Below are 20,453 nucleotides of genomic sequence, written 5' to 3' on the forward strand. Positions count from 1 at the left end.
AATGACCATTGTTATGTTTGGAGGAAAAAGTGGGATACTTGCAAACTGAAGAACACCATCCCAATCGTGAAGCACGGGGGTGGCAACATCATGTTGGGGGGGTGCTTTGCTGCAGGACAGACTGGTGCACTTCACAAAATAGATGGCATCATGAGAAAGGAAAATGATGTGGATGTATTGAAGCAACATCTCAAGACATCAGTCACAAAGTTAAAGCTTGGTCGCAAATGGGTCTTCCAATTGGACAATGACCCCAAGCATACTTCCAAAGTTGTGGCAAAATGGCTTAAGGACAACAAAGTCATGGTATTGGAGTGGCCATCACAAAGCCCTGACCTCAACCCTATATAAGATTTGTGGGCCGAACTGAAAAAGCATGTGAGAGCAAGGAGGCCTACAAACCTGACTAAGTTACCAGCTCTGTCAGGAGGAATGGGCCAAAATTCACCCAACTTATTGTGGGAAGCTTGTGGAAGGCTAGGCGAAACGTTTGACCCAAGTTAAACTATTTAAAGGCAATGCTACCAAATACTAATTGAGTGTATGTAAACTTCTGACCCACTGGGAATGTGATGAAAGAAATAAAAGCTGAAATAAATCATTCTCTCTACTATTATTTTGACATTTCACATTATTAAAATAAAGTGGTGATCCTAACTGACCTAAGACAGGGGATTTTAACTAGGATTAAATGTCAGGAATTGTGAAAAACTGAGTTTAAATGTATTTGGCTAAGGTGTATGTAAACTTTCGACTTCAACTGTATGTAGGCGATGCATAGCAAAGCTCTTTTAAACTCTGCATTAACATAAACACAAACTGCAGTGTAGTCTGCCTTGAAAATTGCTATGGATACAGAATTAACTGGGGTTTCATAAATGGGATATTCCTTATCAGTGCGACTGAGTCACTCCCAATATTATTTTAGGGGGGATGTGAATGTGAAGCTGCTGCGAACGCTATAATGAACAATTCCTGTCCAGTTGATGAGGCTACCAAACTCTCTCTGCTCCGGGTTGTATTCATTAGGCCACAACATACCAAAACATTTTGCAACAGCAAACCAAAACGAGTGTTTCTTATTAGGCAAGTTCAGGTAGCCCCTCCCGCCATCTGTGATTCAGTACATTTTCTTCCGTTTGGTGCCTAATGAATACACCCCTGCTCTGCACTGTTCTGCTCTGGTACAACCAGTACTTGACAACCGTGGTTTCAGCCCCCCTCGGAGTGGGTTTCATATAGGAAGACCTCGCCTGGCAAGTCCAGTTCAACAAAGAAAGACAGGCTCCTCCCCCCCAGGAAAACACCAGCAAAATCACAAAAGGGGAACATGAACTGTGACCTCTATAGAAGCAAAGTGTACATCCTAAATGGCACCATATTCCCTATGTAGTGCACTACTTTTGACCAGACCCATAGACCCTATTCCCTATGTAGTGCACTTCTTTTGACCGGGGCCCATAGACCCTATTCCCTATGTAGTGCACTACTTTGACCAGGGCCCCTACTTTGTAGGGAATAGGGTTCCATTTGGGATGTAGTCAAAGACTCAGGATGCCCAGGATTTTTAAAATTTTAATGATCTTAATCACTTGGTTTTCTTCCTGGCCTATACTCACAAAGAGTCTCAGAATAGAAATGCAGCGCTGATCAGTTTTGCCTTTCATATCATAATGAATATGATTTTTGGACAGGGGGGACCTGATCCTAGATCAGCACTTCTACTCTGAATACTGGCCCAGATACTAATAGGAAAGTACTGGACTCGGAGTCGAGTGGCTCAACCTAAAATCTGGAGCAATTCATTCGAATTATTGGCGAGAGGATTATAGAATGAGAATTTCCTATAGCTACTTGATTGGTTCAGTAATAGCGAAGTGCTTGGGCTAAGGACTCCTCAGGGAATGGGTTTGCCATATAGCCTATACTCTCTAACCTCTCTCACAAATGGTATTGTGTCTGTAGTCAAGGTTCAAGGAAGGGGTTTGGGTTGCTATATACTTTTCCTTTCTCTGATAATATTTTACCTCTGTTACAAAATGTAAATTGCTTTCTGCTATCATCTGTCTTGGGTCTGTACTAGTCTAGCCAGGGAATGTGGGGGTCTTCATGTCCTTGGATCAACACCTGCCATATTTCCCAAACACATAATTTAGGTCAGATTGAGAGCCATGGTTGGTTGGTGTGAGTGAAGACACTTGTGTAGCCTAATTTAAATAGACTGACAAAAAAATAGTCAAACACGTTGTGGATTCTGTGAAAGTGTAAACCAAGATGACTGGACTAGCCTAGCCTACATTATTTTTACATACTTGACATGGAATGGAAGTAGCCACGCCTCTCCAGCTATCCATTTCTGCATTCGCTTTGACAGTGAGGGGATTCGATTAACCTGGTCCGGGTAAGCGTGTTTTGCACCGGGTGAAAATTGATTGCATTCGTTTTGGAACTGGGCTGCCTCCATTTCAAAGTCCCCTTAAAACAAAAGGGAAGTAAATAAGCATGTGGAGTAATGCGTAGGATTATGTGTGTTCACATGCAAAAGTGATTACTTTTAATAAAAACGGTTTGTCTGGATTCCCAATGAAAACTAGTTAGAAAATTATATCATATTTTATGGTAAAGAGATGTATGTTTCTGATATTGTTCGATTTGAGAGGGCGCTCCTCGATCGCCGTTTTTGCCCGTTCACGTCATGGTCCACAGAACGGGGCCCCGCGGTTCAACATAATCAAATCCGCCCAGTTGCGCGCCTGTAGTTTATTTCAACGGGGGATTGCAGAAGAAATTAGCTGGGGATTGCAGAATACGAATGTCAACCGACTGATGATTAGTATTCGCATACTGCTGCTCTGAGTAGAAGGCTAGAATAAGCCCCCCTCCCTGCACCTGTCCCGCTGCGTTTTGTGGTCGCGCAGAGTTGAATCTCGAGGCGATTTCACTCACTTTCATTGTTGACTACAGCGTGGTGGGTTCTGGTTGTAGCTCGTGAAAATGACTTCGACATACAGTGGTCTGGATTTTCATCCGGATAGGATGGTAGAAAGCCGGTTGATGATGAGCTCGGAAGATACAACGTAAGTAACTGTTTATTAGATTCTAATAACCGACATTTTAAATATTTCGTGTTGCATTATTTGCCTATAATAAACTAACCTCCACAAAGTGCATTCAACGCACTGTTAATTTTACGAGAATTCACCGACATGTCTGAGTAACATAACAAGTGAAATGGGTAGCTAACTAGCTAGCTAGCTGGAAAAAATGTTTACTTCTTGGCTAAGGAAATGCTAGTGAAGTGACATGTGCTTCCGGAGTTAACATGTTCCAGACATTATCGGACTAGGTAGTCGTCATTCTAAAGTGTTTTTAACATAGCCAGTTAGAAATAATTGCTTGTGTGTTTCGGTGTCGTTACTGTGAGAGCGCGAGAAAAACCAGCACACGCGGCAGCCGCCCTTTTGATTTTTTTTCATGCCGCTTGCTTGAGCGGATAGAGAGGAACAGAGGGCAGCAACGGAGTCTTCTGTTCAGTAACAGGTAGGCCATGATAGAAAATAGCTCAAAACAAACACGAAATTCTACCCTATTGCAACGATTTTGATATCAAGTCGATGTATTGCATAATTCGCTATAATGTAACGTTATTTCTTTTTCACGAGACAGTAAATGCATTTATACTCGATGTTTCACGAGGGGCAGGCAACTAACTACGTTTCTTTTGTAGCGAGTAGCGACCGTAGTTCCCCGTTAGCAATCGATTTCCCGTAATGGAGGTTCATGTTGGGTGCCTTGCGGAACACGTGGTACATTATTGAGCAATTTTAATGGACATCTTGTGACTGCCGAAATAGATTGTTAGCAAAGGAAGCCAGTCAACAGCACACATACATGTTGTTTTAGAAATGCCCGGAGGCTAATTGGGTTTACCATGACTGGATTTCAACTCTCAGCCATATAAAGGGTATACAGCATAAGGCTGTGCGTTGCTCAGGGAGAGTACACTCTGAAACCCCCCTCCCCTAGTTAGCTCTAGAAATGGGCTTGGCCCTGTAACGTTCATGAAACATAACATATTTAGCTACATAGCTAGCTACATACTTAAACATGTTTACAGCAGCTCCCTTAGCCCGATATTGATTATTAAATGGGCCGATAAATGGATTTGCAGTAAAACATGGTGAATGACAAATAGCCTGTGATTTCCTGCTAGACGAGAACACACTGGAAGCATTAAGCGAGAGAGGGAATCCATTTTTTTGTTGTTGTATCTACTACAAATAGGTTTGTCATAGTCCTCATGGGAACTCTTTCGACCTCTAACCTGTCCAGCGCACATCTGTTGTTGTATGATGGATTTCTGAAGGATGTTACTGTCATCTCTGCCAATCACTCACTAGGTCAACATCATACAGCAGGTATGCTGTAGTAACTACATGCATTTGAAATACACACACAGACACAGGGAAAAAAAGGTGACCTAAACAAGAAATGATTAAGTGAGGTTAAAGATCATCATGGTTGTCATGGTTATCTGGCACTACCATGATTGTGGCTCTAAAGCCTAGCAGAACAGTGGTCTGGGACTATAGAAATTAAAGGAATCTCATTTTTTGGCTTTGGACCCACACACAGGTGATGCAATCTCAACCCAACTCATCTGTGTTCTGTGATTTGATTGAGCCTCTGATAAAGGACAGTGATATGGTGAATATCTGGGCTTAAGTGTGATCCTTTGGCAGCGAACACTGACATGGGAAGTATCACAAATGGTGCCATTTTCCCTATATAGTGCACTACTTTTTACACTATGGGTCCTGGTCTTAAAGTAGTGCACTATATAGTGAATAGGGTGGCATTTGGGACACAGTGTGTTATCTGGGCTAAGCTACATTTGATGGTGCTGTGATCCCATTGTTGTGGACTCTGACCGATTTTTTTTTATTTATTTTTTTAAGATTTTTTTTTTGCCTGCAATGAAAAGTATACATAAACTCTCTAGGTAAATAGTATGGTCTACAGCTTGTCATGAGGTATTAAACTCAGGCGAGTAGAACCTTGAGCCTTCCTTTTAATATTAGAGATCAAGCACCAGTTAACAGACACACCCCTGCCCCCTTTCTTGACGCTGTCATGCGGTCTTGAAGATGCATAAGAAACAGCTAGATGTATATTGTCCTTGTTCAGCCACGACTCAGAGGAACATAGGATATTCCATTTCTTCAGGTCCCGTTGTTAGAAGGCAGATCATTAGGGTAGAGGCAGATCATTTATTTTCCAATGTAGTTAAGTCAGGGTGCCCGCACGTTGGCATCTTAAGCAGACTCTTCAGAGTTTCTGGAATTGTGGCCTTGTCCGGGGTGAGCAGTATGTCTTGCGCCGCCGAAACGTTGAAGTAGAATCTTCATCCAAATCCAGGTTAGTGGTCTCTGTTCTGATGTTCAGAAGCTTTTTTCAGTCATAGGAAACGATGGTGGTAACATTATGCACAAAAGTTTATCGGCACAAATAAACGCACAAAATTGCAGAATTGGCCAGGAGCCTGTAAAACAACAGCTATCCATTGCAGCTCCATTCTATACCATACCAAAAATGCCAAAGGAACCTGTCTATATGACTATTGCCCATCTCCCACCCGGACAAGAGGAACACCTATGTGAGCATGCTGCAACTGGATCCTGGACTTCCTGACGTGCTGCCCCTTGGTGGTGAGGGAAGTCAACAACACATCTGCCATGCTGACCCTCAACACGGGGGCCCCTCAAGGGTGTGTGGTTAGTCCCCTCCAGTGCTCCCTGGTCACTCACGACTGTGTGGCTGCGGCTGACTCCCAACATTACGTTTTCTGACGACAAGACGTTGGTAGGCCTGATCACCTACGATGATTAGACAGCTTATAGGGAGGGAGTCAGAAACCTGGCAGTGTGGTGCCTGGACAACCTCTCCCTCAACTTCAGCACGACAAAATGGAGCTGATCGTGGGCTACAGGAAACGGAGGGCCGAGCATGCCACCATTCACATCAACGGGGCTGTGGTGAATTGGGTAAAGGCTCTTGTCCACATCACTATGGTTCTATTATGATCCAGACACACTAAGACAGTTGGGAAGAGGATATGATAATGCCGCTTTCTCCTCCTAGAGGCAGAAAAGATTTGACAAGGGCCCTCAGATCCTCACATTTTTACAGCTGCGCCATTTTGAGAGCAACTTGATTGACCGCTTCACTGCTTGGAATGGCAACTGCTTGGCATCTGACAGCAAGGCGCTACAGAGGCCCAGTCCATCGCTGAGGCCAAGCTCCCTGCTATCCAGGACGTCTATACCAAGGCGGTGTCAGAGGAAGGGCGTAATATTTGTATTTCTTAATTCCTTTACTTTAGATTTGTCTATTGCTAGATATTACTGCACTGTTGGAGCTAGAAACACAAGCATTTCGCTGCACCCGCAATAACATTTGCTAAACGTGTATGTGACAAATCAAATTTCATTTGATGTAGGGCTCACTCCATTTAGTCGGCTCACCGATTTTGTTGGGTCAATGTTTTGACCCGTCTTGATTGACGCCTGTCTCAGTGGCCTAATCCATTGTGAATGCCGCTTGGATGGCACAACGGTATCACCTCACCAGTAGTACATTTACCGTTAATTCCCATAATTTTGAATCTAGAATTTGTTTACTGTAATTTCTGTTAATGCATTCATATTATTTGTCTTTTACAGTTTTTGTTGTCTTAGTGGACACTTTGTTTGTTTGCAGAGAGCACAACCTAGGCTACACTTGTTCTATTTACGAGTTGTCAATTTATTGTGTTTGGAGCATTCCTGTCAATGTTGAGTAAGGATGTTGGCCTGATTATGCATAGAAGTGGGCCTAGGCTAGCTGGCCTGCATGCAAATGTTGGCTTATGAATATGCCCATTTGGGGATCTGATAGTATTGCTGATTGTCTTAACTCACCACCTCTAATGAGCTGTGTAGCTCAAACTAAATGTTTTCTTCACCTGAAATGGCAAGTAAACCAAGTCTGTTTTTACGTCCTTTGAAAATACTTCCTCAATGTAGCCCATTTGAAAAGATAATTCCAGCCCTCTCCTTTTCGATAACCACTTGGTGTGAAGAAGACAAAAAAGAAGTCAAATGCTGATTCAGTTGAAACTTCCCAAAATATGCCTAGGGGGAAATTTTATATATATATATATATATATAATATAATAATGTTGCAAGTTTGTTAGTGCAAGCTTCTGGCTGGATGAAGTTGATTGTTGATACAATGTTTCAAGTTCCTTGCAGACAAGCCATGAGTAGCCAATGTGATGAATTTATCAGGATATTTTCCAGCTGCAGTGCTTTTATTTGTTGGCTTTATGTAGGCAATTTTTTACATGTTTGGTGATGGCAAAAGAAGTTACTTTTAGATTTGTATAATTTTAATTTAGATGAAGCTAATAACTGGCATGCAGGTTGGTTAAAAACAGTGACACAAATTGGCACTCCAAATGGAAAGGGTTGCGGACCCCTGGTGTATCCTATTACCGGCAACTTCGTGAGCGTAATGGCAGAATCTGCGAAAGCCAGCAGCAGCGGGAGGAGATTCGGGAACAGGTTTTTTCCTGCTTGTTAGGCTATCTTGATCTCTAGCTCCCTCTTGAGTTATTTGTCTTAATTATTTAATCACAGTGTGCTTAGTGTCAGACAAGCCCAGTAGCCTACAAATAGTATTTTTTTGTATCTTTAAAACATAGGCTGTGTCCTAATAGTGGAAAAATACACATTGTAAAATTTCTACCTGTAGATTGGTCAAAAGAACACACGACTCTTGGTCAACAAAGATTTGTTTTCTTCCGGGGACTGGCCTAGGTTCCAGCCAACAAAATCCGACTGTTCTCTCTGTTACCACACGGCAAGCAGTACCTATTAAACAAGTCTGGAACCAACAGAACCTGAACAGCTTCTTATGGCAACTGCTTGGCATCCAACAAAAATATAAACTTAACAATTTCAAAGATATTACTGAGGAACAGTTCATATAAGGAAATTGGTCAATTTGAAATTAATTGAGCCATAATCTATGGATTTCACGACCGGGCAGGGTTACAGCCATGGGTGAGCCTGGGAGGGCGTAGGCCCACCCACTGGGGTCCAGGTCCAGCCAATCAGAATGTGTTTTTCTCCACCAAGGGGCATTTTTACAGACAGAAATACTCCTCAGCACTCCCCCTCCCCTCAGACAATCCTGCATGTGAAGAAGCCGGATGTAGAGGTCCTGGGTTGGCGTGGACACATGGTCTGGGGTTGTGAGGCCAATTGGAGTCTAAAACGACGTAGGTGGCTTATGATTGAGAAATTAACATAAAATTCTCCAGCAACAGCTCTGGTGAATATCCCTTCAGTCAAATGCCAATTGCACGCTCCCGCAATTTGAAACATCGGTGGCATTTTGTTTTGACAAAACTGCACATTTTAGTGGACTTTTATTGTCCCCTTCTTGATATGCCACACCTGTCAGGTGGATGGATTATCTTGGCAAAGGAGAAATGCTTACTAACAGATTTGTTCACAAAATTTGAGAGAAATAAGCTTTTTGTGTGCATATGAAAAATGTCTATTTTATTTCAGTTCATGAAACATGGTCCCAACACTTTACATGTTGCATTTATATTTTTGTCGGGTGTAGTTAGCCCAGGTAGGTGTTTGGTTATCTATCTGCACTTACCCTTTTTTTGCACTAACTGTTTTGACTTGTCACTTGTTTATCTATCCTGTTGCCTTTTTAGTCAATTACCTCGTACCCCTGCACATCTACTCGGTACTGGTACCCTGCGTACAGTACCAGCCAAGTTTGGACACCTACTAATTCAATTATGTAGTAACCAAAAACGCGTTGAGCAAAATATATTTGAGATTCTTCAAAGTAGCCACCCACACTTTGCCTTGATGACAGCTTTGCACACTCTTGGCATTCTCTCAATCAGCTTCACGAGGTAGTCACCTGGAATGCATTTAAATTAATTTGTGGAATGTCTTTCTTTAATGCGTTTGAGCCAATCAGTTATGTTGTAAAAGGTAGGGGTGGTATACAGAAGAGAGCCCTATTTGGTAATAGACAAAGTTAATTTTATGGCAAGAACAGTTCAAAATAAGCAAAGAGCAACGGCAGTCCTTTCCTGTGGCGCTAATGAACATATTATCCTCTGCAGCAGAGGTAACTCTGGGTCTTCCATTCCTGTTGCGGTCCTCATGAGAGCCAGTTTCATCATGGCGCTTGATGGTTTTTGCGACTGCACTTGAAGAAACTTTCAAAGTTCTTGACATTTTCCGTGTTGACTGACCTTCATGTCTTAAAGTAATGATGGACTGTCGTTTCTCTTTGCTTACTTGAGCTGTTCTTGCCATAATATGGACTTGGTATTTTACCAAATAGGGCATTTTTGGATGCTGATTTACATTGCATTCCACGAGGAAACCGCGTGCAGCAAGGAGCCAAGGTAAGTTGCTAGCTAGCATTAAACTTATCTTACAAAAAAACAATCAATCTTCACAATCACTAGTTAACTACACATGGTTGATTAATATTACTAGGTTAACTAGCTTGTCCTGCTTTGCATATAATCAATGCGGTGCCTGTTAATTTAACATCGATTTACAGCCTACTTTGCCAAACGGGTGATGTTTTAACGAAAGCACGTTCACGAAAAAAGCATAATCGTTGCACGAATGTACTTAACCATAAACAAACGATGCCTTTAAAATCAATACACAAAGTATATATTTTTAAACCTGCATATTTAGTTAAAAGAAATTCATGTTAGCAGGCAATATTATTTAAGGAAATTGTCACTTCTCTTGCGTTCATTGCACACGGAGTCAGGGTATATGCAGCCGTTTGGGCCGCCTGGCTCGTTGCGAACTAATTTGCCAGAATTTTACAATTATGACAACATTGAAGGTTGTGCAATGTAACAGCAATATTTAGACTTATGGTTGCCACCCATTTGATTAAAATACAGAACGGTTCTGTATTTTACTGAAAGAAGAAACATTTTGTTTTCAAGGTAGTTTCCCGATTTGACCATATTAATGGCCAAAGGCTTGTATTTCTGTGTTTATTATAATTAAGTCTATGATTTGATAGAGCAGTCTGACTGAGCGGTGGTAGGCAGCAGCAGGCTCGTATGCATTCATTCAAACAGCACTTTACTGCGTTGCCAGCAGCTCTTATCAATGTTTGAAGCACAGCTCTGTTTATGACTTCAAGCATATCAACTCCAGAGATTAGACTGGCAATACTAAAGTGCCTATTAGAACATCCAATAGTCAAAGGTATATGAAATACAAATGGTATAGAGAGAAATAATCGCAGCGTCATAATTCCTATAACAACTACAACCTAAAATTTCTTAACTGGGAGTATTGAACCACCAACTTTCATATGTTCTCATGTTCTGAGCAAGTAACTTAAACGTTAGCTTTTTTACATGGCACATATTGCGCTTTTACTTTCTTCTCCAACACTGTTTTTGCATTATTTCAACCAAATTGAGCATGTTTCATTATTTATTTGAGACTAAATAGATTTTATTTATGTATTATATTAAGTTAAAAGTGTTCATTCAGTATTGTAATTGTCATTATTCCGAACTTTATATAATCAGTATCTGTTTTTTTGGTCCTCCAATCGGTATCGCCGTTGAAAAATCATAATCGGTCGACCTCTAATTCCAGGTGACTACCTCATGAAGCTGGTTGACAGAATGCCTAGTGTGTTCATAGCTGTCAATGCAAAGGGTGGCTACTCTGAAGAATCTCAAATATAAAATGTATTTTGATTTGTTTAACAATTGGTTACGATATGATTGTGTTATTTTATAGTTTTGATGTCTTCACTATTACTCTACAATGTAGAAATAAAGAAACCCTTGAATGAGTAGGTGGCAACTTTTGACTGGTACTGTATATAGCCACATTATCTTTACTCATTGTATTTATTACTTTATTTCTCTATTTTCTTTCTCTCTCCATTGTTGGGAAGGGCCTGTACGTAAGCATTTTACTCTTAGTCTACACCTGTTTACAAAGCATGTGACAAATTTTTTTTTGAGCTGGCTGTCTGTTGATCTTGTCAGTGTGGCCTCTTGGCACGGAGTCCTGGGGCTGATGGTGGTGGCCAGCTGTTCTCATAGTGTGTGTGTTCAAGAGGGAGAAAGGGGAGCCGTGCAGACAGATGTTGACGGCTGAGAGGACTCCATTCTGGCTTGTCACCTGTTCTGCTGCTACTGCTGTGATGTTGGATATGCACCCTGTATCGAGGTTAAATTATAAAAAAGTTGTCTGCTCTGGTCCAAAACCAGTTTGGCTGAAGATGTAGGCCTAGATAAAACGGTGTATGCTGTGGCCTACATTGACTTCAAACCGCTCTCCTGAGTTTTGTATGCTTCATTTTAAATTTTTGGTGGGAAAAATATTGCGTCAGTGGTGTCCTGGCCCTAGCTGGTGCTCTATAGAGCATGGGGACAGGAAATAGAGCCTACTTTCACATTACATGCTCCGTGTTAGATTTGGAAATGGAAAACATTGAGAAAGGAAGGTGTCTTGGATTCGACCAGTGCCAAGGTAAATCGAAAAATCCAGTTTGTATGGAAGTTGGAACATCCCCTATGGCACACACAAGTGGCACATTATGATATAGGAAGCTAAGCCTTGCTAATAAAATCTTGAAGATTGCGATGGCATGCACTTGATCTACCAGGTGACCATAGACTCAGCACACAGGATGAGTTGGCACTGTCTGTTGTCAAAGTTGAGTGGAATCGGCTGCCAGGCCAGTTGTTTATGATTGGGAGTACACAATGGAAAATGTTTTCCAGTGGAAAGTGAAAATAAGAATTTCTTATTGGACAAGCCCAGGTAGTCCTTGTCCCTTCCTGTTTGTCTTTTTTATTTTTTATTTAACAGCTCTTATTTAACAGCTCTCTAGTTAGCTAGCTAACTATAGCAAAACAACATAAATCGGTTTCAGTAGCTATGTTTTTGGGGAAGAACATTGTGTGCATCCATGAGCTAGCTAGCTTTTTAAAATGAACAGCACTGTAGGTGCGCGAAACAACTTTACCAGCATCATAGCATACGTATTGATGAATCGTTGTGACATGAAATACGAGTGACGGTGTAATGATTACTTTAAAAATGAATGAACGTGTTTAAAGTATTTGACGTGCAGTCATATTCAGGTCCTGATTGGTCAACACGCTTATTTGACACATCAGTGTTATTTGGAATCTTTTTTGACCCGCAAAGACCCAAATGCCGTTCCATAGAAATCCTGGTTGAGAATGAAACGACTGAACAAATTAACAACGAAACAGCACAGCAAGTAAGTGAAAGAAATAGGTTTTGATTATGTTTTACTGGTAATGGGGACATGCGTAAATGGCAACAAAGTAACTTTTTGGTGTGTGTGACGTTTATTTAACTAGGCAAGTCAGTTAAAAATATTCTTATTTACAATGACGGCCCGGACGATGCTGGGCCAATCCTATGGGACTCCCAGGAACGGCCCTAATGTGATGCAGCCTGGATTCGAACCAGGGACTGTAGTGACACCTCTTACACTGAGATGCAGTGCCCTAGACCGTTGTGTGTGTGTTAACTATTTAACTGTACTAGAATGCTTAAAAGGCCGCTAAAATTAAGTGTCGGTATAGTTTTTTCCCGGTGTGCATAAAAACGGTGCATAAGAACTGCATAAAAATAACTGGCCCTGAGTAGGGTTCTTTCTCCTTTTTTAATCATGCTATTAAGGGGCAGTATTAAACAGCCGTTTTCTCTGGTCTTAACAGCTACAGTAGTATCTTATTTAACTTTTTATATTGAGTGCTTTTCTAAGCACCAGACTAGGAACCCCTGTTTTCCCTGGGTCTACCTTCAGTGTATTTGGGTCTCTAATATGCTGCTAGTCTTTCCCCTGGGGACCCATCGCTGCTAGCCTGGATCCCATAATTCAGTTTGGATCTAGGCTCCGACCCCGCTGTTGCTGCTCCTACCAACAAGCTTCTCTTGGCCTGATGCTGGATTTTGTATGCTAGCACAACTGGATGAGGTGTGACCAGACCACAGTTGATTTGGATCATCCTCAGCCAGATTCCTATTAAATTCTAGAGCATTCATTCACACCTGCTTTACTTTGAATCCTTATTCTCGAGACATTTTGAGTGTCCATTTTTTATTCATGCATGCATTCACACCCTGACTCACCTCTTATTCATTTCATTCCATTCATTCTTTAATTTTAATCCATAACCACGGTCACCAGGGACGCTCCATGAGATTTAAGAAGCTAATGGGGTAGGTCTCGTCGTCAGGTCCTGGCTGCTTGTTGTTTAACATGGGGCTCTAGTCACAGCCTGTTAACATGGGGCTCTAGTCACAGCCTGTTAACATGGGGCTCTAGTCACAGCCTGTTAACATGGGGCTCTAGTCACAGCCTGTTAACATGGGGCTCTAGTCACAGCCTGATTGGACACATCTGTCTTTATCAGGGGAAATGCAACAATGAAAATGGGGCCATATTGAGGCAGAATTGGAGTTAATGCTGGGAGGATAACGTCTTTAATGGGGCCCTCATCAGAGCACTGATGTACTGATTATAGACCAGGACAACAGTCCTTTCAGCAGTCTGCAGCACCTTGTATGGAATTAAGACGAGATATCACAGACTGAAGAATGTGTGTGTTGCGCCTTGCTTTAGTGACTCGAGGTGCAGGCTGCCCTTCCTGTGTGTCGTCGTTTAATGTAATCGTTGTGGTTTACAGCCTTGTAGTGCTGGGGCTAACACACACACACACACACACACACACACACACACACACACACGAAACCAACTGCTGCTATTTCTGTGTCGCTTGTTGTCATGTGCCTTGCTGGAGTGAGAGGTGGTGCATCATGCTCTGCTTGTGTGATCTAACCAGTCTGAGGCGACACAGCCCTGTGACCTAACCTAAGGCCGTCTCCTACTGCCAAGTGACTCCTGAGGGAAGGGAGCATCAGTTATAACCCAACGAGGGAGAGCCTCTTGTTAACATGGCTATTTACGCGAACTCCCTTTACCACAACTATGAATTGAACCAAAACATGAAGCAACGCTGCATGATATCACAGGGTGTGGGTGGGCCTATGAATTTTAAAACTTAATTTATTTATTTATTTATTTATTTTTATTTTTTGGTGGAGTCGAGTGATCAAACAATCCTAGCCAAGCCAAGGAAAATCATTAGGCTTGTATTCTAAGTTAAACTGGTTGGTGTTAACGCTCCATTAATTTAGAACCCAACAACAGAACCCAACGACGCCAGGTGACACATTTTGAGAAGATGGTTGACATGTAGTCTAGAGTATATAGCCTTATATTGGTGACTGGTGCTGCCTCCATGACAGTCTCGCTATAATGGGAGCTACTAGGAAAGATGCAGCAGCAGTGTAGCTGACATGCTTCTGCGGTCAGACCACAGCAAACGGCCAGGCCAGGCATATGGTCCCGGTAAATCATGTTATTTTATGGGAAGAGCAACAGCAGGTATGCTAATTTCAGACTTGGGCCTTGGAGTCCTCTGGAGCCCAGGCGTCAGCTGCTCCCGGGTGTCTTTGGGACAGGTCACCTGCCACATCATAGGGCCGTCAGGCCTCAGTCTTTCCCTGGTCTGGGTTGTAATCATTGGGGTACAACATATGTAGCAAAACGCTTTGCAACTTAAAAGGGCACATGTGTTTTCTTCTTATTGGATACTTTGGAGACCTTCTGTTTTAAAAATGGAGTATCCCCTTCTCTTCCCCCCTTTACTTGGAGAGTGCCCTCAAGTGACTAATCATTAAGTTTCCTCCAGGAACTATTTTTTGTTGGTCTAATTGAACAGTATAAAACAATCCGAATGGGGTCGGCCCCATGTTTTTAAAAATCACTTAGCATTTACAGTGCCTTAAGTATTCATACCGCTTGATTTATTTCACGTTTTGTTAGACTGATTTCAAAATGGATCAAATGTATATATTTTTCTCACCTATCTACACACAATACCCCATAATGATAGTGTAAACTTGTTTTTAGAAATTTTAGCAAATATATTAAATGAAATGCAGATCTAATTTACATAAGCATTCACAACTCTCTGCGATGACACTTCAAATTGAGCTCAGGTGCATCCAATTTCCTTTTGATCATCCTTGATGTCAATACAATTTGATTGGTGTCCACCTGTGGCCAATTCAATAGTTTGAACATGATTTAGAAACATACCTGTCTATATAAAAGGTCCCTACAGTTGACAGTGCATGTCAAAGCAGAAACTATACCATAAGGCAAATGCAGAAACTATACCATAAGGCAAATGCAGAAACTATACCATACGGCAAATGCAGGCAAATCCTTGATGAGAACCTGCTGCAGAGTGCAAACGACCTTAGAATGAGGGTGACGATTTACATTGCAGTAGGACAATGACCCCCAGAATACAGTCAAATCAACCTGGGAATGGCTAAAGAAAAAGAATGTGGAAGTCCCTTTTGAGCCGACCCAGCAAAAGCCCAGACTTGAATCCCAATGGACATCTGTGGATAGACTTGAAGATTGCTGTTCACCGCTCCCAATCGAGCTGAACAGAGCCGGAGAAAATCTGCAAGGAAGAATAGGAGAAACCCCAAATGCAGATGTGCAAAACTGATACACACCCAAGATGACTCAAAGATGTAATCGCAGCCAAATGTGCTTCTATAAAGTATTAACTGGAGTGTGAATGCTTATTTAAATGAGATTTCTGTATTTCCTTTTCAATACGTTGTGGAAGAAAAATCTGAACATGTCATTTATGAGGTGTGTGTGTGTGTGTAGATGGGTGAGATGTTGAACTTTTTATTATTGAAAAACCAAATATAGTGTAATTTATTTTATTTAAAAAAAAAAGATTGTGATAACTCTTTGGCCGTATCATCCAGCTCCAATTCACACCAGATGCATAGTTATCAAGATAATCATACGTGACAGGCAACTAACTGTGTCTGTATCGAGTGGCGCAGCGGTCTAAGGCACTGCATCTCAGTGCTAGAGGCGTCATTACAGACCCTAGTTCCTATAGGGCGGCACACAATTGGCCCCGCGTCGTCCGGATTAGGGGAGGGTTTGGCCAGGCTGTCAATGTAAATAGGAATTTGTTCTTAACTGAATTGCCTAGTTAAATAAAATTCTTGATTTGTACATGTAGGAGAATGAAGGCACTCAGCAAAATGGTGCTGTGTTGGGACTGTGCTCTGGAGCAGGTTTCCTTCAAGGATCTTTCTGTACTTTGCTCCGTTCATCTTTCCCTCGATCCTGACTAGTCTCCCAGTTCCTGCCGCTGAAAAACATCCCCACATCATGATGCTGCCACCACCATGCTTAACCGTAGGGATGGTGCCAGGTTTCCTCCAGATGTGATGCTTGGCACTCAGGTCAAAGTTTCATCAGATCAGAGAATGTTGTTTCTCATGGTCAGAGTCCTTTAGGTGCCTTTTGGAAAACTCCCAAGTGGGCTGTCATGTGCCTTTTTACTGAGGAGTGGCTTCTCTGGCCACTACCATAAAGGCCTGATTGGTAGAGTGCTGCAGAGATGGGAGAACCTTCCAGAAGGCCAACCATCTCCACAGAGGAACTCTGGCGCTCTGTCAGTGACCATCGGGTTCTTGGTCATCTCCTGACCAAGGCCCTTCTCCCCCGATTGCTCAGTTTGGCCGGGCGGCCAGCTCTAGGAAGAGTCTTGGTGGTTCCAAACTTCTTCCATTTAAGAATGATGGAGGCCACTGTGTTCTTGGGGACCTTCAATGCTGCAGACATTTTTTTTGGTACCCTTCCCCAGACCTGTGCCTTGACACGATCCTGTTTCGGAGCACTACGGATAATTTCTTCGACCTCGTCTTGGTTTTTGCTCTGACATGCACTGTATACTGTGGGAACTTTTATATAGACAGGTGTGTGTGCCTTTCTGAATCATGTCCAATCAATTGAAAAAGCATTGTTGTAAAAGCATTGCAAGGATGATCAATGGAAACAGGATGCACCTTAGCTCAATTTCGAGTCTTATAGCAGAGGGTCTGAAATACAGTACCAGTCAAAAGTTTGGATGCACCTATTCATTAAATGTTTTTATTTTTACTAAAAAGAAATTTACTATAGAATAATGAAGACAAACTATGAAATAACACATGGGATCATGTAGTAACCTAAAATGTGTTTCTTCAAAGTATTCACCCTTTGCCTTGACAGCTTGACATTCTCTCAACCAGTTTCACGTGGAATGCTTTTCCAACCGTCTTGAAAGAGTTCCCACATGCAGAGCACTTGTTGGCTGCTTTTCCTTCACTCTGCGGTCCAACTCATCCCAAACCATCTCAGTTGGGGCGGCAGGTAGCCTAGTGCATTGGGCCAGTAACCGAAAGGTTGCTAGATCGAATCCCCGAGCTGACAAGGTAAAAATCTGTCGTTCTGCCCCTGAACAAGGCAGTTAACCCACTGTTCCTAGGCGGTCATTGTAAATAAGAATTTGTTCTTAACTGACTTGCCTAGTTAAATAAAAAAATAGGTTGAGGTCGGGTTACTACATGATTCCATATGTGTTAATAGTTTTGATGTCTTCACTATTCTACAATGTTGAACATTAAAAAAAATAAAGAAACCCTGGAATCAGTAGGTGTCAACTTTTTCACTGTTACTGTATGCAAATAAGATGTATATCATTAATTATTTTTTATACATTATCAAAAATGTCTAAACCTGTTTTTGCTTTGTCATTATGGGGTATTGTGTGTAGATTACTGAGAATTGTTTTATCCATTTTAGAATAAAGCAGTAACGTTAACAAAATGTGGAAAAAGTCGAAGGGTCTGAGTACTTTTCTAATGCACTGTACATGTATGAGTTCAGAAGGCAAGTCACTCAGCAAAATGGCGTCAGGCTGTCTGGTTACTAGATAATGGTGTCACACGACACAATGCCCGCTGGTTTAGTTAGACGTAGCGTTAAGTGGGAGGATTACAAAGCGTCCTTCTGACTCACTAAAGGCCCATTGTTATCATAGAGGGTATCTGTGAAGTGTTCTCTCCAGCATCTGAACAATATGCGCTTGTTTCCCCTGCTGCTGTGCTGGGGATGGCATAGAAAAATAATTTGTAGAATGGAACCTGCTATCACAGTAGGTTGACTTGGAATGGGGGATGTCTATTCTAAGAATTCTATGTCTATGGAATGCTGGTAGGTTACTCCCTGTTCCATCGCCAACCAAACCAATGCCTGAGGAGTGACGGTTTACAGGCAACAATCCTCTGCTTACTGAACTCTGTTTTTAGAGGGTTAAACATTATGTAACGAAAATACAAACATTTTTTCTTCTTTTTGGACAAGTTCAGTCCTTCCTGTGTTTCGGCCTGCTATCTTTCAATTTGTGCTGACTGACCCTACTGTGCTGGGGCCTTCCTGCTGAGAGGATTCTGTGTAGCTAGCTGTCGGGATGGGTGGCGGGGGTAGTGAAGTCGCCCCATGGCTTTGTGTGGACTGTAAAGAGTCTTCTTATGCTTCCAATTTCAGTCGTGTGTGTTTAGCTGTGTATAGCTGCTTGGATGAGTTGACTCCAGTAGGATGGTTTGTGCCTCTATTTTTCCACCCTAAAATTAGTGCGATTTAGTTAACAAGTATTGGATTTGGGTGTTTTCTAAGAGTTGGATTTCCAAAGGAATAATCGCTAAGGGACTTGTCAGTAAGCATGTCGTTTAGGTCGTCCCTTGGTGTGTCGGCCGAGCGTTTGGGCTCTGTGTGTAAGAGATGGATGGCTCGTGTCCAAAGGTCTGTATACTTCCCCTCTATCATTTAAATTTAGCCTAGTCACCTTAACCATGTTTGTTTTCCTCAGGCCCTCTGCTTACTATCCCATTAGAATTAATCGGTGTGTGTCGCCAGCTTGCTATCCACCAGGAGTCCCTCTGCTCATCTGGCTGTGTACACACACACACACACACACACACACACACGATCTTGTTCCTCAAGCTCATGTGTGCTCTGCTGTGAGTGAATGATAACTTCTCGTTGGCATTACCTGTACCTGGGAGACTGTAGGGCGGGGATCAACTTGATTCAGCCACGGGCCGATCATTTTTATTTTTCATTGTTTTTCTGAAATGGATGGTCGGCGGCGAGGGGGCTTAATAACACATTTGTAGGCTGCAAATTGACCGCAAGAAGCCCAAAAAGACTAAAACAGTCATTTCAAATCTAGCTTATGTCTTGTGTACAATCACCTGTCTCGTGAGAATACTTGAACAGATTTCTTTAATTAAAATCACTTCGGGTTGATTTCCATTTTTTAAAATATATATATATATATATATAAAATCATTTTTTATTTTTATTTTATTTTTTTGCCGCGGGCCGCCAGTTGGGGAACCCTGTTGTAGGGCCATAATCACAACAAACTCCCCTCCCTCCCAGGTAAATGTAGGACCAGAGTCATGGCCTCCTGGCCCTCTTCCAGCCTGGCTGAGTCAGGAAGGCTATGGTCAGAGATTGTGAGATGCTGCCCCCTCAGCTTCCCAGCCTAGCTCAGTGGAGGCATGTGCTGAGAGAGGCTTCTGCTGGGTTGTAGTGGACTGTGTGATACTGGTACGCTCACGACGCTGTCTCTAAGTTCTAGTGGGGGTCTGTGAGGTATGCTCCTGTGCTGTGTAGAGTACTGAGCTTAATCAGTCCAAGTCTAGCCTTAACTTAATCACCCCGAGAATGCTGATCTCCTCTCAGGGCCCGTCGAGCTGCCTTGCGTTGGCGCTGACCCACCCTGAGAGAAGAGAGCAGGGAGGGGTGGGTGGTGTGTGGCTTGTGTTACCGTGTCGCTGAATTGTTTGTTTATAAAACAGTGCAAGTTGAAGTACTATTTCATTGGCTGGTAAAAGTAAATAAAATGGACTAGAATGCTAAAGGTTAAAACAAGGATTAAAAGTACAAACTATTAGCTCAATATTAAACACACACTCCCCACTTCATCCTTGTGACTAGCCGCTGCCTCTCAAAATAATACACCAGTTTCCAATCAACTCCAAGTGGTGGGAGGGGCCAATAGTTAGGCTACCTAATTTTTCAGCCAATGACTGAAAAATGGGGCCTGTTTTCAGTCACGTTTAGCATACATTCAATGATTAAAGATGGGGGATTGTCCAGTGATTTTTGGAGAGGATGTGTGATTATTTTCATCAGTATCTGTTCTTTTTTTTTTTTCCTGTCAGCCAGACTTGTTAGTTATGTGCTCTAAAATGTATGTTAAAATAGAAATAAACGTGGTACAGATGTGACAAACTATCGCTAGGGGGCAATTATTCTGCTAATACTGCAGCACAACTTAACTGCTTAAGTGCCAGGCAACTGTACTAGCCACACTGACTGGTGGACCC

General features: G+C 42.2%; 1 protein-coding gene across 5 annotated transcripts in view; it reads left to right on the plus strand.

The window, feature by feature from the left end:
- The first annotated feature begins 2,768 nt into the window (after positions 1–2,768).
- The window catches only part of LOC120066483 (CUGBP Elav-like family member 2), a 48,797-nt gene continuing 31,112 nt past the window's right edge, over positions 2,769–20,453 (plus strand). For 4 of the 5 annotated variants that reach the window (XM_039017882.1, XM_039017883.1, XM_039017884.1 and 1 more), the window contains exon 1: positions 2,769–3,077. In XM_039017882.1, coding sequence (XP_038873810.1) covers positions 2,995–3,077 — 83 coding nt within the window. In that variant the 5' untranslated portion in view covers positions 2,769–2,994. Of the gene's footprint in view, positions 3,078–3,312; positions 3,541–20,453 lie in introns of those variants that run through there. The other variant, XM_039017886.1, reaches the window with a different exon arrangement.

This window comes from Salvelinus namaycush, chromosome 21 (genome assembly GCF_016432855.1).
Source record: "Salvelinus namaycush isolate Seneca chromosome 21, SaNama_1.0, whole genome shotgun sequence".
Taxonomy (NCBI): domain Eukaryota; kingdom Metazoa; phylum Chordata; class Actinopteri; order Salmoniformes; family Salmonidae; genus Salvelinus; species Salvelinus namaycush.